We start from the raw sequence: 21,867 nt of genomic DNA, 5'->3' as shown, positions 1-21,867 counted from the left end.
ATCAAACGTTTGTACGGATTCCTCATCTGCGGACCATTAATCACTATAAAAAAGTTCATGGCAATCTGTTAAAGACATATTTTTGCTTTTTTTTTTATTCCAGTTCTGTGTTATAGCAGTGTGGGCACTGTGTTCAGATGAACAGTGAACAGTCTCCGATGCGCCGTGCCTGAGACAGGCCAAACACTGTCTTCTTCTGAACACAGTGCCCACCTTGGGCAGTGCCCATTTCAGTCTGGACTGACAAACCCTAAAGCCATGCCATAGTGGCTAAAATACAATACCGGAATTAGATGAATCCATGGTAGTCAGTAGTTTTTTTTTCATATTAGATTATTATGGATGACGTCCACAAACTGCTCAGAACAGCATGTGGGAGTCGTTTGTACCTGTATAGTTGACATTCCACCCCGCACATATGAATCACAAGAGATGTGCTCAGACACGCTGCGGTCTCTCATCCAAAGGACTTTAATAACTCCCTATCACACTTTTTACGTCTCTGTCTCTCTGTCAAACCAGTTGATGTGGGATTAAAGCTATCATAAAAAAAAATAACCTCACCAGTCAACAGCTACACATTGCTCCGAGCCTATGGTTTACCAGGGAGGTGAAAATACCAGAGTGCTGCAGTCCAAAACCCCAGCTCAAATTACTGTTGTTACATCAAACATCTCCTTTGGTCACCATAATAATAACCACATCTCTGGGGGGGGAAAAAAGGCATGTGACGCTCCAGAGTGCATGGAAACAAAGCCCTGAAATACAACTCCGCAAAACAGCTCATAGCCCCCCCCATTCATCAGATCCCCCACTATGCGGAGCTGATGCCAGGGACCCTCAACTCTCCCTCACATACAAACAGTGCCACAGACCATGGTAAGCAGCCAGACCGGCAACGGAGGAGGGTTACTGGAGGGTCAAAGCAGACGCTGCCATGTTACTTTTGTACATGCATGTACAAGTACAGCAACCACACATCTGCAGGTGACAGGACAGGTTTGTTCTGTAAATAATCTATATGCATGCACACATCAAGAAAGGAAAAGAAACAAGCTGATTTCAAGATACAGTTCCTGTCTTCTTTTAATAACAAAACAACTGACAATATAAAAAAGCATGTGATGACAACCATAATAAAATACTTAAACTGCCATGGCAACAAAAACATTCACAATTCTTTCAACATATCTTTCTTTTTTTTAACTTTTAATACAAACTATTTTCACTACGCTCTGCAACCTAAATAATAGGAAGTAAATTTAGGAGGTATACAGCTACAGTACATAGCAATGTTGACTAAAGACAACCAAAACAAGGCCTTGAGGTTGAGACTGCGCTACTGAATTGGTCATCTGTCTTATATGATATCTGGCTCTAGGGTCTGTGTACATTAAGGATTTAGACAAGGGCACATAAATAGAGGTTAGGCTTTGCAGACATGCTCTATGTGGAATTGAAATACACTGAATCACTCCAAACATAATACCATGCTTCTGTTTTTAAGACTGAGAGACCACACATTTCTAAAGATGCGTTATGACATTACTATATAAAAAAACTAAACAAATGGGGATTTATGTCATTCTTTAGCCCAGCCTTTGTAGTAGATTTCATCCGTCTCTGTATTTTGCTGGAAATGTGAACAGTCAGTAACGTCCCAAAATAAGAACTGAAATGCTCCAATCAAGGAATTTCATTTTCACATCATACTCAAAGCCAGCCAAATAAATTCTGTCATTACTTGAGTAAATGATGCAAAGTGTTGTTGGGGACCAAGATCTTTAACGTACGGAAATATCGGCAGTTTACTGGTAAACTTGTATTTTCTCATCAGCTGCTAGAGTTGGTCCCACAGTCCTGAGTTGGCAGGAACCGGGAGGGGCGAATTCAGACGCTGGGAGTGGGCTGAGCCTGCTGAGGGTTGCTGGTGGCTGTGGGAGTGGCCTGTCGGAGTGTGTACATGGCACCCAAAAACTGATCAGCGATACGTCCGGCCTCGCGGAGCCCGCTGAGCAGGGCGCCGTGAACTGTAGCGGGGTAGTTCCTGATCGTGTGCTCCCCAGAGAAGAAGAGACGAGGGACAGGCTGAGAGGAGGGGAAAAAAAAAAGAAAAGCCACATTGAGATTTATGCTGCGATTGTCACAACATAATAGAAGACAACAGTGGATTGGTCAGAAGAGAAGTAGTGTGGTAGTAAACTGCCAGAACTCATCAGCCAACACATAAATATGACTCAATCAGCATGTGAACATCAAAACAGCCCAAAAACGCCTGTGTGGAAAATAAACTGCTCTGCTTTGGTTTGGTTTAGTATTGTGGGCAGGCTGGGGTTCCTTCTCTCCCTCACTTTCTCACACACACAAACATAAATTTACATTCTTAAGGATCCTGTCCTGGTTGTGTGCTCACCTGTGAGGCTCCCGGTATAGCAGGGCCAGGCGTGATGGGTTGTGCCATAAGGTCGTAGTCGTTACCCGAAGAACCGGCTGCGACGTACGAGTAGGAGCCCCGGGCCCAGGGATCTGCACGCCAACGGGTGACCACAGTTTCCTTTGGCTGCCATGACGACAAACAACAACACATACTTTTTTTTTTTTTTTTGGAGTTTCCATGATGATGTTAGAGGGACCTGTAAACAGCTGGATGGTGCACTGTTCCAATGCTGGCCTCCATGCATATGATTTTAGCCCAGTTGAAAACCATAAGCAAATGATTTATAATGACGGGTGGTTTGGATACCACTCCGCTTGCGAGTGCCTTTCACATGTGCTCGCTGTTATGGGGGTCAATTCAGGAACGGATTTGACATTCCGCTCAAAGTAGTGGAAAAACCAGAGAAAATGCTAATGATGGAGCTTAAAAAATAAAATCCACCACTACTTTTCTGTAAACAACAAATATAATGAAATTGTATTTGAACAAAACTGCCAGCTATGTCGAATTATGTACTAGACATCGTGTTTTAGAGGAATAAACAATTTGGTGTGTGGACTTGAGGTCAAGTTAAAGAACTCAAAGTGGAAGAAAGACGGACAATAAAATGTCATAGGCAACATTGAACAGTGGGAGAGTATTTGGTATAAATGATGCACAAACGTGTACCTGTGGTACAGCGCTGCTTCCAAATATTCCTTTGAGAATGGCCAGGCAGCGTCCGACAATCACGTCATCACTGATGTTTTCCATGATGCCAGCGGCCTCACCAGCCATCAGTGCGAGTAGGATCGGGGCTAAAAAAAAGAGGGAAAAGACAATTTGTTGCAGACTCTTTCGTGAATGTATTAAGAGAAGCGTCTGGCATGAATGGACAACAAATAGATACACATCACCGTGCAGTGTGAAACTAAAAGGGATCTCCTGTCACCTTTATAGAGGTTCCAGAAGAGGAAGAGTTCCCCCCGGCTTGCTGTGGTGGAGCCAACATGACCAAACAGGTTGACACTGGGATCCCAGAACACGCGGTCAAAACACAACACCACCTAGGGAGAAGCAAAATACTTTTTTTTATATTTTAGAAAAAACAACAATCATAGTGCATATTTTAAATCAAAAGCTCAATAAAGCACATCTTGGGTTCTGGACATTTACTGCCATCGCTTCATAGTAATGAATATGTGAATGGTAGAGCGCCATCTGCTGGAGACAGCATTAGTAGCAGCTCAGATTGCATAATAATGCAGTACTCTCCTCTGTGCTGCAGTAGAATTGGGAGATAAACTACTTTGCTGCAGATGATGCTCAGCAACAAAGAGAGAGAAAAAGAGAGAGAGAGAGTGCAAGAGCTGGTGCGTCAGAAGTGACGCAGAAAAAGATACGATCACTCGAACTCACTGGAAAAAAGCACCTTTTCAATTGCACGGCATCAGGCTCTGACTGCCTTTCCCTCCCATATACTTAACACATAGCCCATGCCAGTCTCCATCCTCCACCTGAGCCCAGATGTAAACCAGAATATGTAATATCACCTGGGAAACAAATACAATTATATTCTGAATACTGTGTTTTTTGGCCCTCTACCTCTGAAGGTCAAGTTGGACAAGTAGCACAAGGACACTGCAGCAGATACAGAAGCAAGAGGTCTCTCTAAGGAACAAAATCCTCAGTCATGCATGAAGCACATTACAAGATTTAAAATTTGACTTGAACATTTGAATTACGTGACTCATTTCAAGACTGGAGAGTTTCATGTGAACCATTTTCAGGTTTTACAACTAGTACCTGTACAAATTAGAATGAGATTCTCTTGTTTGGTTAAGGATAGAAGGAAACCAGATTCATTTGCCAAACTCATGTTTCATTTGTTCTGGCAGATAGGTCTGGCCCCTCTACCATACAGACAGATTTCCAGTTGACCTGGCCCTGGATGGAGCCATTACAGCTGTTTATCTCATGCGGCCCAGGTTTAATATGACAGTGTCAACGTCCAGTCTGCAGGTCCGTTCAGTGCATTGTTTCAGGCTTTCAGATCAAACTGTCAAACTTGGCAGCGCTGATCAAATATGACTCCGTATTTTGTTACTGTATTGTCTATTTCTTGCATTAAAATGTTTTCAGATATGCATTTTAATGTGCTGCTCTTATTGGTTGCAGGTCCATCCAATTGTGTCCAGAAGCATCTTGCTCTGCGCCTTCTTGAACGCCACCCTGGAAATATACCCAGACTAATACGCATTTGCGATTAGTCTGATGATGCCAGGAAATAAGCTCAGTCTGATAAATGTCAAGCACCATACCTTATTGAGGTTGCCAAAGCCCATCCTCTGTATAGCAGATGTCTTCCACTCAGGCAGCGGAGGGACAAACTGCACAGCGGGGGGCTGCTGCTTCAACACGCCGAGAGGCAGGGTGCACAGCACGGCATCACACTTGTATATAAAGGTCTGGGTTGTGGAGCGAGTGTTTACAGCTATCACCTCACAGCCTGGAGAAAGAACAGATGAAGAACAATTTAACACACATTGTACAGCCATATGACATCCACGGTGGCAGACACACATGCGGTCCTGTGCACGTACCGGAGGCTGTATATCGGACCTGCCGCACTGCTGTGTTTAGTTTGATGTCCAAGCCTTCAGCCAGGGCCACAGGAACACAAGAGTACCCATTCCTTACTGTCAGGTGGCTTCCAGTGAACTCAAAGTCATCATCCTGTGGAGAAATGAATAACCTGTCACCCCAGTAGCACAATGAACTTCCTTCTGGCAGAAGTATCTCATAGTTATACTAGCAATAACTTGTTACGCACACAGGGTTGTAAGAGGCCCCGAAGGTCTTTGCAAAGCAAGACCTTTGTCAGGAGGAATATGCAGTTAGGACATTTCAAAAATGACTACGTGTATATACCTGATCCCAATGCTTGAGAGAAAGGGTGGAGAGGGGTGTAGCGTTGGCAAACTCCAGGTTGGCAAAATGCTGTAGCGTTGGCAAACTCCAGGTTGGCAAAATGCCAGTCTAGGATCTGCCGATCCCTGGATGACAGGTAAACATCACTGTGGGAAAGAAGGAAAGGAAAGAAACGTGATGATGTATACCGACAGCTATTCAAACATCAGGAGGGACATGTTTACTCACGCACAAGCTTAAAAAGCTTAACTCAAACGAATGCTAATGTAATTATACATATTTGAACAAACAACTTTAACTGAAAACAATAAAATAGGCAAACTGCCACAGTCACAGGATATACACAGGTAAACATCTGTTGCTAAGGGCTGCAGGGCTCCAACAAGCAAGCATCTTTTATTATCACAAAGGACAAACTATTTTTACTCTAGCACCTACTAAGCCAATATTGCTTCAACATAGCATACTTAGCCTAGATAGCTCCTCCTCCTTAGAACAATTAATAAAAGAAGTCTTCTGTAGATTTGAAACAGTTACATCACAGGCTAATTTACTGATCTAAACCAGACCAAAAAGCTGCCGCTGCCTCTGTTGCTGGCTGGACTCAAATAAGAGCTTCATATAGTTGTCTATTAGACCCTGTGAAGTGTTTGCCTTAAGTTCCCAAATAAAGTTTGAATAAATAAAGTTTAACTTATGTGAAACAAAACAAAAACACGTTTAAGAGATGTCAACTTAGACATTTCTAATGACAAAATAGAGCTGGGAAGTGTGACCAAAAAATGATAATATGGTGTCATTAGACTAATTGTCTAGTAATGCCATATGTACTGCTATATCATAAGAAGCTGTGATCAAATGGGGTGTTATTTTACCATTAAACAAAACCCTGGTCCCTCCCTAGTGGCTAGCATACAGTGAATTGACAGGGTGCACTTTAACTAATGTGATGCCAAATAAAAAGGAGGAGCAGTTGAAGATATTATGCATAAACCTCAGAAAGACTGGTTACCTGGGTGGATTGGCCTCCAGCTCCTGTAGTTTCTCCTCCAGCTTGGCCTGCATCTCCACCAACTCATCATACTCCTACACAGGGACAAGGCACATGTTTTAATTTCATCCATATACTATAACTGCTGGAAAATACTGATATAATGAAAATTCTTTTACTTTCTAGATTTTATCACAATTCAAATTCCAATTAAAACTAATGAGATACAACTCTAATGAAAAAAATGAATTGATGAGCAAAACAAAGACAACTGGCAATTAAGATTCATCTTAACTCTAGAATAATGCTTATATGCTAATATTTTACCATTTTAAACTTGGTGACAAAATGATGACAAATAATTCTCAAAGATATTTTCCCATCACACTGAATTGGTCTAAGACTTCAGGAGCTGGTGAAGTCTTTAAACTAGGTGAACGTGTGTAGCATGCATGTGCGTGTGTGTACAAGGTACACACCCAGAGGGTTTCAGGTCATGCAGAAAGGACAAGCAGTCTTGACAGAAAGGGCTGACTCAACCGGTTTGTCAGTTCACCACAATAGAATCAACTACAGCAGCAATGCAGAGTTTGGTAATGCCACCTACTACGCCAGGCCCCAGCACAAAGCTACACTGAGTCAAGTCTAGAAATTTTTTACGTTCTAATGATGCCTTCATGCAAGCAAGCTGACCTGGCAAAATAAAACTATGTACAAATGGAAAGAATACTGGAAAATATCCCAGCAAAAATATCCTGACAGCCTTAAAATCTTGTTATATAGTGTAGTCATGCATGTCAAGAGCATACACACGCACACACACTCTTAAATGCTCAGTCTTCCCTGCTGAAAGTGTGTGTGTACATTTGCAGACATAAAGACAGTCAGACCATGATTCAAAGCCTTGAAGTGGTTTCTCAGACAGCGGATGGGTCACAGACAAATTCAGTTCAGACACCAGCTGTGTTTAAACCAACTAAAACCTCCTTCTAAAATACCCACATAGTGGTAGCAGAGGTGATTTATCTGAAGCAAAAATAAAATAGCAGCGCTCACTCCAATAATACATCCTACTGAGCCATTAAACCACTTAAACACAGCCTGTCTGGTTTACTGAGAGAGCACAGCATTAAAAGTCTGTGAGGCACCCACTCTGACCTACTCTAGTAGTACATAAAATACTTCTGCATTTACAAATGATTTGATCTTCAGAACAATTATAATGTTTCTGCCCTGCACATTGTGGCGGTCGACCTTCTGACCTTCAGGTAAACCTAATAACCAACAAAGGAAATCTAATACTGCTTCAAACTACAACAACTGAAACATGTACACCATTTAATACGGAAAACCACACAAACACAGTTGGAAACGGTTAGCTTTTAAACTTAACTGCCTTGACTAGAGTTTTTAAGTTCTGCGGCCACTGATTTCACCACTTAGGAGTTTTGGACAAAAACCAGCCTTGATATCTGCGCGCAGATTGAAAATATTTGTCCCTTTCTTCTTTTTGATGATCCCATTCATCTTTCTTTTTCTGAAATAGTGCTTTTGCGCTTACTTTGCAGAGTGCTGTGAGGTCACGGTTCTTGCTCTTCACCAGGAACTCAGCTGTGATATCTCTGGGTGGTTTGACTTCGCTGGCCTCTTTATACTGCTGATGGAGCTCCTTAACCCGTTCCTTAGTGGTCACCATCTAAAAAGGGAGAGGGAGAAAAGGAGGGAAGGAGGAGGAGAGGGAGCAAAGCCATGAGATGATGGATGCAGATCAGCCTGAAATTGAAACCAGTTGTGTTCCAGGCTAAAGATAAGGATGTAAGAAAATACTGATGCACTTGAGTATTACGAGTATAACATATTATGTTTTGTGATACTGTATTCATTCTAAAAACACTATCAATGTATTTATCCACTGAGACCTGCAGAGGCTCTGACGATCTCAGCCGCTATAACTGTCTTTAAGACGCTGTAGCGGGTTCCGTTTTAAAGCCAGATTGAAGATATATCATATGAAACCCTGTATGCCATATTAGCTTGCTGGGAAATTTGCCACAAAAAAAAGTCTCCAAAGTTTAGCTATATTTTGTGGGGGAAAGTCTGACAAGACTACTTTCAAAAGGGGTGCCGTGACCTTAAGACATCTGAATGACGATGGGTTCTATAGATACCCACGAGGCTCCCCTATTATAGTCATGCCCACTCCATGCTAATCCCAACATATGTATGCATGTATATATATATATATATATATATATATATATATATATATATATATATATATATATGTGTTGGGTAGCTTGTTCTTTCAGCTGTGACAGTTTTCTTAATATTACATTTAAAAAAATGTAAAAGGAAATGCTGGCACCACCAATGTCATTTTAAAATGTGTTTACGACGACTGTTGCATTCCAAAAAAACATATTCTCACCTTGTTGAGAAGCTCCCTGAGATCTTCCTGAGTCTTTACAATCTTCTTCCAGTGTTCTATCTGCTCATCTTTTACATGTTTCTCCTGCAGCCTGCACACACACGATTAAGATTAGGGTTTACATTAGGTATGTGCGTTTCTGTATACATATCTTCTTGGAGGTACACATCTGCAGGATACACCTGTCACCATCTCCCGTGTGTGAGCTCATGTAGTGTAAACCATACTCACTGTATGACCACCTCCAGGGCCTGTCCCAGAGAAACAGGTTTGTTGTTGAGGAAGTTAAAGTCCAGCTGGTGGCTGAGGAACGAGGTGGCCTCCAGCAATCTGTTGAACTCTTGCTCCACCATCTCATCTTTTTCTTTTGGCACCTGGATACATACAAATAAAAAAAAAAAATTAAAAATCACACAACAAAGACACCGGGCCATCAGTCACAGCAGTGATGCAACATAAAAAGAAACGCCAGACTCAACTAAAACTAGGCAAAATAAAACATATTACAACTGATACAATAGGCAGAATTTTGTATATTTGTATGTCATTTATGACATTTATACATCACTCCATGATCCAACTTGTAACTCAGTTTATTTCTTCTCTTACTTGGACATGAATTTAAATCACCGATTCCCTAATATAAACAGAAGAAGCATAGGTAAAGAATGTTGTAAGTAAATAAACCAATACATACACTTGTGCACCGTTCACCCTTGAGTAGTTCACCAAAAGATTAACATGGAGGTTGAGAAGACAAAAGAGGAGGAGGGGGGGGGGGGGGGGGGGGGGGGGAGGGAGAGAACATATTAAGTAAAGAAAACTTTAACCTCAAACAGCTTTGCACAAGACTAAAACATGTACATTTAATTAGCCTTTTTCTGCAGAGGAGGAAAACCATTTACACATGATGTGGGGATGCATCAAGAGCCCTGCTGGCTAGTCTCTACTTCAATGGAAGTGCCCCTGACATGAACCTAAACATCCTACTACTGTTGCTGCCACTTGAAAGACAGAACAAAAAAAAATGTGATGGGAAAACATTGTTTATTTCAAATTTAATGACATTAGACTTTATCTGTTTTCTACTCTGCTCTGAGAGGAAATGGAGCAACTGTTGATGACACGCAAGGGTAAGCAGTTAAATGAATCCACCATTCTTTGTGTTTTTGTGGCTCATGGAAAGCCAGATCCCTGCCGTGGGACGACAACAACAGGGCTTGGAGTACAATTAGAAACTCAGAACACTTCTATGCCAAGAGGGCATACATGTGCACATGTAAACATGTTCTGTTAAAGGAAGTAAACAACACAAGGGCCTAATTTCAGAAATGTCATTTGGAATACACTGCAGCTGTAACCAGAGGTTTGATCATAGCTATAAGTGTCTGTATGTCTGAAGCAAGTAGAGGTTTTTCAGGCATCAGCTGGCCGGAGTAAATAATATGCATGGCCCTGCTGCCATTCACCTCATGAATCTATCAAACTGTAATTTCAGAGGTTCTTGAAAAACAATCAACAGAAAATTAAGCCTTTTTACAACTACTGAAAATATTAAATCACTCATGAGTATCTCTGGAATCGACTTTCTTGTATGAGAACACCATGAGAATCTCGGCTATGGCATGATAACTGACCAAAGGCAAGCCAGTTTACTGGATAAGAAATGCAATTGTACTCACGGCCTGGCCATTGGCTTCATACAGTGGACACTTCTGTTTGATCTTGGCTAGCTCCATGTTAACCTGCTTGCTGATCACTGCCATGGGATTCCCTCCTGAACAAAAACAAACACACAATTGACAATGACACAGCATAAACATGGACAATAACACCCTCTACAGGTAGATTTTAGTAACTGTAGAATCTCACTGAAGACTATTATACATCCCATCTAATCTCATCTTCAACCGCTTATCCGGGGTCGGGTCGCGGGGGCAGCAGCTCTAGCAGGGGACCCCAAACTTCCCTTTACCGGGCCACATTAACCAGCTCTAACTGGGGGATCCCGAGGCGTTCCCAGGCCAGTGTGGAGATATAATCTCTCCACCTAGTCCTGGGTCTTCCCTGAGGCCTCCTCCTAGCTGGACGTGCCTGGAACACCTCCCTAAGGAGGCGCCCAGGGGACATCCTTACTTTGTTAAAAACAACTGCCTCAAATCATGTGTCTAAGATGATCTGTGATGATAAGACACTAACTGTTTATAGGATGATTTGACTTGTCAGTCTGAATCTTACTTACCCAGCCCTGTCACCACCATAGCACCCAGATCAGCAACATAGTTGCCCTTCCTAAACGTGGCTACTCTGCCTCCAACACGATCCTGCACAGGAAAATTAGGTTAACATTTTCTAACAACTGTAACTTAAAGTAACATATGGCAATTATAAACTTGACAACGACAAAAAGCAAGGTATATTTAGGTGACTTGATTGGTTATCATATAAACCCTTAAAAAACATACGTATAACTTATTTAACAGAATAAGTAATAAGTAGACTTATCGGTATCAGTTAGAAAAATACAGCAATTGTTTTACAATCATAAAATGATTTATGCCAATAGTTGGTTGAGATAATGTGATAAAACCACAAATTGACCTGTAATAACTGATCGATAGAAACCATGTTGGTGACCTACCCTAGCCTCCAAAACTGTAACATCCATCCCAAAGCTCTGCAGCTGCCTGGCTGCAGCTAGGCCAGATACACCTCCACCAATAACTATAACCTTGCCGGTCTTCTTAGCTGCAAAAAACAAACAGGAAGTACATTAACTGGGTATCCTTACACTAGTGACCATTCTCAGATCAGTGTCTCTGAAGGATTTTGTCTAAAAGCCAGAGTAGCTAGTAGAATACATAAATTGTCCCAACCATTGCAATGAAGGAAGTGAACTTACTGGGTAAAGGCTTGACCCTCTTGTAAATGCCAAAGTTAATGAGACCATGCCTTTCCAAGTAGCTGTGTATTCTGTGGACCAGTATAGCATCACCTAAAAAAAGAGAACAAAAGCACATCAACTTCTGTATGACTACAATATCCTTGTTAAAAAAAAAACAGAGAAGGGAATTAAAATGTAGAAAACCTAAATCAAAATAATATTTAATTGAATGTCTCACTGTTGTATGGAGCTTCAAGCTGCTGTGCTGCAGCTTCAAAGGTCAGCTGGATTTTAGGATTGTCCAGCCACAGTTGGAGCTGTAGGAGGTTAATATTAATTAAGATACAGTAGCACACATGTTGAAAACAATGACCCCATAGTCCTTAGTGTGGACACATAACTTGTTGTTCTAAATCTGGCACTTACTGTACGATTGCGGATGTAGAGGAAGACCTTCTGAGTTTGCTGGGGACTGCTGATGATGTCAGGGAAACAGGCGGCCTCCTGGGATGTCATACGGTCATGAGGAAGACGGCTCTGGAAAGCAGCTCCCTCGACACCTAAAAACAAACATACATATCACTATTCTATTAACGGCATTGAGTGTCATCTATGATCAGTTTAGGACCAAAAAAAGAGCATTCATTCGCAGTGAGCTCTGAAATAAGATCGAACACAATGTAAATTGTCAGACTGAAAGACACAGCCTGCATTCTCACCTAAAGAAAAGATCAACCTTTCTATTACACATTTCCTTTCCTCAACAAAAACATCAGGTTCATGTCAATGCTTTGATATAATGCATCAAGTTTCACACGCACCAGATGGCTCCTCTGGTTCACTGTCATTCTCTTCCTCTGGTGGTGGAGGTGGGGGAGGGATGACCTGCTTCCTCTCTTTCTCTGCCTTGGCATTCCTCTCCTCCTCAGAGTAGTATTCGTCTTCCGACAGATTAGCAAGGCTTTCGTCCATCTCGCGGTACTCCACCTGCAACGGTAGGCACAATAAAAGCACCATTAAAACCAGCTTTGCGGTGAGTTGGTCGATGTGCTCCCACGTCACAGTGCCAAAACCTTGAGGGGAGAAAGATACAAATACCGTGAACATCACGTTTCAAAAACAACGAGAAATTACCTCAGTTGCTAATTTCCATTGCACATGCAAGTGAGAACCTGTGACGTCAAAGAGCAATACTGCATTTAAACTTGAAAGAATTAGACCTTTAAAGAAAACATATTGCCTTAAAATACAATGATCTTGCTACAATATTTATTGAAATTTTCACCCATCATATTTGGTCTTGGCACTTTATTTTCCTCTCTGAGCGAGAGGAAACACTACCCTTAAATATTTACTTTTGCTCGCTTGCGACGACTCGTTCTGCGAACTTCAGCTGCGTCTTGTTCAGCCCCCCCAGAGCCTGCTTGATGAGGCAAAGGGACTCCTCCAGGTTCCCCACTAGGGGATGACCTCTCCTTTTTCTTTACATCCATTGGGCCTGCAATTGAGGCTGACGGACCAGTCTGGGCATCAGAAACTGGGACCCTCTCGCCTCCTGCTGCTCCAGCAGAAGATGAAGAGGAGGAAGAGGAGCCAGCATCTGACTTCTTGCTAGACAGCATCATGGAGGATGTTGGAGGCCTCTCCTGAACAAAGGGGGAAATTTGATGAAACCCATAAAAATGAAACTTACAACAGCCCAAGTTACAGTGTTTTTTAAGGGAAATGGTTGAAGTTTTAATGTTCAAAATAGTATAATCGATGAAAAAAGTTCATAAAATATTCCTATAAAAAAGATGACAAGGATGAAGTGTGGGTTCTGCGTACTGAAAACAAACACAAACAAAAAAAAATAGTTTGTGCCATTTGTTACATTCACGAATTTGTTTGAAAATGTTTGTAAAATGTAAAACCTTCAATATCCATGCCAAGTAGTTATTTCACTCACTCACTAGTGGTTTTCACACAAATTAACTCCTACAACTACAACTCCTATGTCAACTGGTTACTACTAACAATTATTATCAACCATTGATTATTTTCACTAATGATTAGTTGTTTGATCTACAAAATGGCAGAAAAATAGCGAAAAAATGTTGAGTAGTGTTTATCCCAAAGCCCAAGATGACGTCTTTGAATGTCTTGTTTTGTCCACAGCTCAAAGCTATCAAGTTTGCCATCATAGAGGAGTAGAGAAACCAGAACATATTCACATTTAAGAAGCTGCAATAAGAGAATTTTGATTTATTTTCATTTTAAAAAAATGACTCAACACACTTATTCCATTATTAAAAATAGCCTGTGATTAATTTCATAGTTGACAACTAATTGAATAATCGTTGCAGCTCTGGGGCAGCTGCAACTAAAAGGCTACCAACCACCAAATACTGTCTTTAGCTTTGGGAGATAATTCACCCAAAAATGTCACATCTGCATCACTATGTAACTTTAACTAACTGTGCATGAATGTCATGGTTTATGAAATGAGGGCTCAATGGTTACAGTAACCTTGTCTTGTTTTACCCATTTCTCCGTGCACCTGGTAATATCCATTCAAACACTAAGAAATGAAGACAGAACCAGAGATATGGTTACGAACAGGACCAACTGGACAAAAAAATGTTGGCCTAACATTTATTGAGCTGAAGCTAAACATGTTTTGAAAACCTGATAGAAAATATCCACTCAATTATACAAGGCAATCAGGTAAAATGTGCTTTACCATAGCTCAGAGGTTTATCTATGGCAAGGGGTTTTAATATTTAAATCGAATCACACTCTTATCTGTTAGTTACATTATAGATATTCCATAATACTATTTATTCTAGTCAAAATTGAATTCTTACTAGTCAGAATGATAATTTCAGATATCCACAATGACATTCTTCCTATCTACAATTGGCATTTCAGATTTCCACATCATTCTTACTAGTACAAATGACGGCACTTTGGCCATTCGTGTGTATTTGGCTTTCAATTCTAGATATCCACAATTACATTTTAGATATCTAGAAGGAACATCATGTATCTAATGTAATTATTACTTGGAAAAACCATTTCAGATATCTACAGTCCAATTGTTACTAGTCATAATTTTAACTTCAGATATCCCAAATAAAAAGAAACAACAACATTCCAGATATCCAATCTGTCATTTTAACTATTCAAAATACATTGTGACTAGTGTAAATGTTATTATGGATATGTCCAACTGCAATTTTACTAGTAAGAATTACATTATAGATATCAAGATTGTTCATTCTAGATATCCAAAATGTATTTGTGGATATTTAGCATTGAAAGCCCAATACACATGAATGGCCACAGAGCAGTCATTTGTATGAATGATGTTGTGCATGTCTGAAATGGCAGTTGGAATTTTGACTAGGAGAAATAGTGCTATGGTATATCTATTATGTAGTTACTGATAGTGAATGTTAAAACCGCTTGTCATATAACGTGTGCCCTTAAGAACCTCGGTGTGTGTGTGTGTGTGTGTGTGTGTGACTATAGCACCGCCGTTGGTCTACTCAGACATATTTGTTGTGCCGAGGCCGTTAGAAATTACATCCTGGCCAAATTTACTACTTGTAGTAGTTTTCTAGTTGACTGCAAAGCTAAACAGCAGAACGGTAACGTTAGCTGTGGCTACCATCGTTAGCTTACGTTGGCTAACAGTAGCTTTGTTTCTTGAAAGTGACTTGCGTACACTACATTTGTAGATAATGGTATATGCTTTGATACGGTTGCAACAGATGCTGCACTGTACACATATATCTGATAGTTTCTAAATATTTTTCCTTTCACATTTATATTGCTAGACCATGCTATGTTAGCTAGCGCCGCTAACAATGAGACACGGCTATCGCCCACAGCAGCAGGTGCGAGGTCGTGAAGAAGAAAGCGCCTCTGCATCGATAAACTGACCGACGGTTAGGCAGACGTCCCCAGACCAGGGAGCATTGTTTTATCTTTGTTTTTTTTAAATAAAGGCAAGCATGTAATATTGAAAATGTTAATATTACCTTTCAGTCATCCAAAGATGTCAACACAAAGACGGCACAGTAGCAGGTCTCCTTTCAATGCACTCTTTCGTGATTGGTGGATCGAAAACGTTACCCAACACCAATCAGCAAAACGATTGGTCAAACGAACTGTCAATCAATAAAATGGGCGGGGTTTAACATGCAAAACTTTTTTTTTTTTACTTTACGCTGTGTTTCAAATGTTTCATACACATATCTAGGTTATTTCTCAGATATAAGAATTAAACATTTTTTTTTTTATATTTAATTAAAGTTCGGGATTCCGTGTTTTCGCCTCATTTATCTTCTGTTTATCGACAAAACTGAACCCAGTTCTGCAAAAAAAAAAAAAAAAAAAACTGACGTCAATCTGGAGCCCGATAGGAGGACGAACAGGATGGGCAAGGAAGGTGGGGGTGGACAGGTAAAGGTGAGCTTCTCCGGCGCGCCTACTACACGGGGAAGCATACCGACGTTTTGTTGACTCCTTTGTTTCTCCATTTTGAGCCGACTGTGTGTAAGTAACATTTTAAACTAGATGTAAATCGTGGACAATAATGTCTGTGCCCCCACTTTAACCGTTTCTACTTTACCGGCGTGTTTTAAAGTGAGTGAAAAGTGGGATAATCTGGGTGTTGTTGGTAGTTAAAGATTCAAGAGTTTCTTTTAGGGATGGGCTATTCTGTGCTTTATGCTGTCCCGAGAAAATGAGTGTACACTTGACAATAGAAGAAATAGGGAAATAAGAGAAAATAAATAAGTCTTTAGTATCGGAGTGGGGATTTAGCACCAGCCACCAGCCTAATGCTTGTAAAACATGCTAGTTGTTGCTAAATCGGCTTCACTCACCAGCCAGAAACAACACTGGCAGGGTTAGATATTGAATGGTTGGATCCATCAGCCACAGTGGGTAATGGCAGGTGAAACAAGTCGATTTCTGAAGTTGATTCTGATTTTCATCCCTGCCAACTCTCTACATACGGCTCTGCCATAGACCATATACATCTATATATTATATATATAGTATACTGATGCAGTATTTTTGTTTTTATCCTCCACATATCTGGAATAAACTCACAGAAACTGAAGACATCCTGTTTGCTGCTGCTTTTCAGTAAACAAAATATATATATTTTTTAAAACTGCCTGTACTAAACTGTTACTTCCATTACATGTCTTGAAAATTATACTTAATTGACGATTAATGCTTTCAATGATTGTTAACTTGTATTACTCAAATGTCATTCAGTATGTTTTGCAACACTTTTCTTAAATCTTTTCTAATTATACTTGTCCAATGTTTTTAAATGTCATTCCTTATGCGTTTCTTTCCAATGCTTTTAATTTTTTTAATGTAAAGCACTTTGAATTACCTTGTTGGTGAATTGTGCTTTACAAATAAACTTGCCATGCCTTGCCTCTGTGGTCTGAATATGGAAAACAAAGGCGTATTTATCTATACAGGGAGTGTTTGCCACAGCTATTATAAAATACACTTGAAGTAAGATACAGAGTATACAAACAAGTACCGATATATTATCTGATTAATTATCCTTCCAACAGAGCCAAAAAATGGTGAAGCAGGAGCAGGAGTTTGCCAACCGGCCTGACAATACCGCCTTCACTCAGCAGAGGCTTCCGGCATGGCAGCCCATGCTCTCTGCTGGCATCATCATCCCAGGGTTTGTCGTCATTGGCCTGGCATTCATTGGCATTGGCGTCGCTCTCTTCATCACTTCACGGAGCATCCAGGTGTTGGAGGTATGACTGTGTGTTTTCACTGATGAAGGGAAAGAAAATGACATACGGTACAAAACTGCACACTGCCATCTGCACCTCACTTGTAAGCGATATCGTGCTTAGTTTGAAAAGATGTGGTGTCCGTAACACCAGATGGAGATAGGTGTTGTAGCCATTAATAATTAATAATACCCTTTCTTCTTTCTTTCCTTCACAGATCGACTACACTGGGGTTGACAAAACCTCGCCATGCTTCAGGTGCTCTGACCCAGATGTCAAGAACTGTAAATGCGAGCTGGACTTCTCCATTAACACTCTATTTAAGGTTGCATCAGAGCTTTGCACAAACGCATTCACACACATACAAACCGAAGTGGTGATGATGAACTGCACTCCTGCCACTGACCCTTGGCTGTGTTTTTGTGATTCTGTTTTCCTCCACAGGGGCCCGTGTTCTTTTATTATGGTTTGTCAAACTACTTCCAGAACTTCAGAAGGTACGGTGTGTCCAGAGATGATGACCAGCTGTCTGGTGACCTGGGTAACTTTAAGGTGAGTTAACAACATGTGATATGAAATCTTGTTTTAATTTCTGTTGTTAAAGCAAAATCTGTACATTATCAATTGGAATTATTATACTTTAAAGATACGTAAAGTTGCGTCCTAATATGCTTTGTTGTCACTTTGGTTAGACACATGGGTTCAGTTAGTTTCATCCGAGTACGTTTTATAACGATGTAAGGAAACTTAAAGCTGCATTGCTGGTACTTTTCTGCCGTTGCCCATCTGTAATACAAAATAAGACTTCAGACTATTTATTTGAGCACTGAAAACTCTTTTCTGTCCCTCTTGAAGAGTCCCAGTGATGACTGTTCGCCCTATGAGTATGACAGCAATGACAAACCAATTGTACCGTGCGGATCAGTAGCAAACAGCATGTTCAATGGTAAGTCAGGGCATTTCAAATTAATTTGGAATTATGTTTATTGACTATGTTATGGAAGTATTAATTCTTGTTTCTTTTTATTTGAAGACACCTTTGAGCTGTATCAGGTCATCAAAGGGCTAACCAAGCGGGTGCCCTTGGATGGGAAAGGGATTGCGTGGTGGACAGACTACAACGTCAAATACAGAAACCCCAGTGTCACACCTCTGAAGAATGCATTCAATGGTACTAACTTAGTTTACTGTTCCTGCCTGTACTGTTTAAGTTGTGCTATGACACAGTGTAATTCTTTAACGAGTGGTTCCAAAGTGGTAAAGGAGTTGCATTGAAGGGAGTTTGAGTGTTGTGAACGATAGGGGGAACAGTAAATAAGAGGTACTTTAGGTCAAATCCCATTTTTAAATAACATTTATTTAGTATAATGTTTGAAAACCATGAGAGCTAATTCAAAGTTTGACTTCCAGGTACAGTGAAACCCATATTTTGGACCAAGCCTGCTTATGAGTTGGACACCTCAGACCCTGCAAACAATGGCTTCATCAATCAAGATTTCCTGGTGTGGATGCGGAGGGCGGCGCTGCCAGATTTCAGAAAGCTGTATCGACGAATCACAGAGGGTGATTATACAAAGGGTCTGCCGGCTGGAAACTACACCCTTAAAATTGCCTACAGTATCCTTTTCTACACGTTACAGATTCTAGGGTTTGGTTTTGAAGGATGGTGCTTGAAGGCACGGGCGGTTATGTTTGTTTAGCACAAGTATTTCATTTTAAGATTACACTAGCCATTTTTTACTTTGATCCTATTTTATCTTTTTTTAATTAAACAAATTAGCACTGTATAGCTATTTACATCTCGCTTGTTATAATTCAAGTTAACAGATACCAAAAATCAATGACATAAGCCAAAACACGTCTTTTTCAACATTTTGATACTGGTGTGACATTTCAGAAGTGCCAAGACAAAAGCCAAGGTACCGTCAACACTATTAAACAAAGTCCCAATTTGAATCATTCTCCTTTTTATATCTTTATACAAACATCAAGTCACAGTGAGCAATCAATTGTATTTCAAAAATCCCACATTAAGTGTTAAACCAAGGATTTGATGACCCAATTTAATTTGGGTCAATCAGTTTCTATTAAGAAAGCGATGGTAAATTATTCAAGGCTATCGCTGTGTTGATGTGTTTCATTCTCACATTGTAATATGACACTTGTTCCGTTCCTTTTGTTTAGCATGTGGACGAGAACTTTTTTTTTATTTTTAAATACAGCATAAGTCTGTATAATAAACATTATTATGGGGGGGGGGGGGGGGGGTGGTATGCTTTAAACATATATTGTTGTTACAGGAGCTTTTCGCTGTTCCATCCACAAAAAGAGGAGATTTACAAAGCTTCCACTCTACATACTGTATACAGGGATCAACCACTGTGTTCTGTTTTGGGCCATGTTTTAACAACAGCAGCTTGGTCTAACTTGTTTAACCGGTTGGGTGTGGATCTGTATTTACATGGGCAGAAACATAATGACTCAGGAGTTCCTTGACTTAAGGAAAAAGCCAATGCAAATGTTCTGGCATAAGTAAATGTGCTAGGAAAATACATTTACACATGATTAATTGTTGTCTACAACAACTATGGAAATCCCTCAAAGACATTCTCCATTTTGATTCAAGGACCATACCAATGTTTCCAAGTTTAAACCCCATAACTGCATTTAAATACTCATTTATACTTTACATTTTTGCAACTTCAAGTCAAGTGTGCATGTGTAATAAATAGTTACACCATAGATACATTTCATTTATACAGTCTATGGTTAAAACATGCAAAACCACTTGTTTAATACATTATTTTAATAGAGTTTTGTATATTGATTATTACAGTGAATGTATTGACGCATGGTCACTACTATTTTTTGTGTTTTGTGTGTTTTTGCTATATATCCTTAACATTTTGTCCCCCAGACTATCCTGTTCTGAGCTTTGATGGGAGAAAGAAGGTGGTGTTCAGCAACGTGTCCTGGATGGGGGGCAAGAATGAGTTCCTGGGCATTGCCTACCTCGTGATTGGCTCAATGTGTGTCTTTATGTCCATAGTCATGCTCATTGTCTATGCTAAATTCAAGTTTCCTGAGGAAGAATGAGTGCCTAGGCGTGGAGATTTATCTGCCCTATTACGTTTTTTTGTTTTTTTTGTTTGTTTTTTGTTTGTTTTTTTAAAAACCTTTTTACTCAGTGAGATGATGAACAGAGTATAGAGCTAGACGCCACCTATGAACATGTGTAATTGCCGACATGAAGATGTATTGCAAGGAGCAAAAGAAATCCGGTGTCATTTTGTGAAGCAAGCCTCGACACTGGAGTTCTCTTATGACTGCAAGATGTATGGTTTCCGATGAGGTGGCATGACCTTGTATCTAAGAACATCTACAGCATTAGGATCTCTTACAGCTGTAAGAAGCGTCTCTTAAATGTGTACTTTTCAACATCGAAAAAAAGCTGGCTCCTCGTTTTAGGTCAGTAGTAATATTAAAGCCATAAAACATCTCATAAGCCAAATGATACTAGACAATAATTTATACTTGTGTGAGATGCTTTTCTTTGCTTGGCAATAATGCTGTAAAATGTGGGAACATTAACTCAGGGATCTGGTGTACAGGCTGTTTTAACTCTTATGGTTTCAGAGATTTTTACTTAATGTTGATATTTATTTAATAAAACATTGAAAACATTCCTCTCTTCCCTGTCTTATTATAACATTTAGTTTCCACAGACAGCACTGCCATGCTGGCAGGCCTATCATTTTTAACCGTCCACTCTGTATCCTATGGAAATGTAGACTTCTCACACACATTTATCCTTCAGTCACTTCTTTATTATGACTTAGAGGTCTACGTTCAGTTTTTCAGATCTAGGATGATATGCTGCATGGTACTCTTATTCCTGATGGGTCTGTTTATGTTAAGGTTCATAAAAGATATGTAGAAGTAATTAATTATTAAAGTAATAAACATTTTATAATATTTTGTCAGTTCTGAATTCTTGTATTGATTCCTAACAGCATGAGTCTGCAAAAAAGTGCCCTGATGCTAATGCCAGTCAAAGTGTGACAGTTTATTAACACAATTAGTACGATTATTAAAGATTTAGCACTGATTATTTTTTAACCGTGTTGTAAAATCTGTGATCGACTTACACCCGCATCATTGAGACAGCTCCCTTTCTCCCTCTATCTGTCATACACGGATAAAACAAAAAGAGTCTAACGGCCATGTCTTGATGGTAATCCTAGATTTGCGAAGACTCTCGCGAGACTCGCTTCACGACCACCTATTAAGTAAAGGTTAACCATACGATTTTGATGCTAAACCATAACCATATAAACCTGACCAATTAAATTCAATGCCTAACCTAATCATCTAAGATTAACCACTCGAGGTTAATGCCTAACGTTAAACATCTCGCGAGATTTTTGCAAATCTTGGGTTACCATCTAGACA

At 40.1% G+C, this 21,867-nt stretch overlaps 2 protein-coding genes across 2 annotated transcripts; one reads left to right on the top strand and one right to left on the bottom strand.

Moving 5' to 3' along the window:
* Positions 1-1,080: 1,080 nt before the first annotated feature.
* On the bottom strand, positions 1,081-14,203 carry kdm1a (lysine (K)-specific demethylase 1a; the record flags this gene model as incomplete). The annotated part of the gene is given in 22 exon segments (XM_083924077.1): positions 1,081-2,088; positions 2,414-2,560; positions 3,107-3,234; positions 3,369-3,483; positions 4,738-4,925; positions 5,020-5,152; positions 5,348-5,431; positions 5,433-5,493; positions 6,360-6,433; positions 7,900-8,034; positions 8,767-8,857; positions 8,998-9,140; positions 9,464-9,481; positions 10,449-10,543; positions 11,009-11,090; positions 11,408-11,514; positions 11,669-11,761; positions 11,889-11,967; positions 12,077-12,210; positions 12,472-12,637; positions 13,006-13,296; positions 14,174-14,203. Coding segments are annotated over 22 exon segments (2,592 nt in total). The 3' UTR covers positions 1,081-1,890.
* A 1,893-nt stretch (positions 14,204-16,096) lies between these two features.
* Positions 16,097-21,208, top strand: tmem30b (transmembrane protein 30B). The gene is made up of 8 exons (XM_083924804.1): positions 16,097-16,192; positions 17,239-17,436; positions 17,633-17,740; positions 17,860-17,967; positions 18,271-18,361; positions 18,449-18,586; positions 18,826-19,032; positions 20,333-21,208. Exons 2-8 carry the CDS (start codon positions 17,248-17,250, stop codon positions 20,509-20,511), a joined length of 1,020 nt encoding a protein of 339 aa, XP_083780930.1. The 5' UTR covers positions 16,097-16,192; positions 17,239-17,247; the 3' UTR covers positions 20,512-21,208.
* The last annotated feature ends 659 nt before the right edge of the window (positions 21,209-21,867 follow it).

Source organism: Echiichthys vipera (genome assembly GCF_963691815.1).
Source record: "Echiichthys vipera genome assembly, chromosome: 12".
NCBI classification, from domain to species: Eukaryota; Metazoa; Chordata; class Actinopteri; order Perciformes; family Trachinidae; genus Echiichthys; species Echiichthys vipera.
Note: the sequence above shows the minus strand (reverse complement) of the source record. Positions and strands in the feature narration are given on the sequence as shown.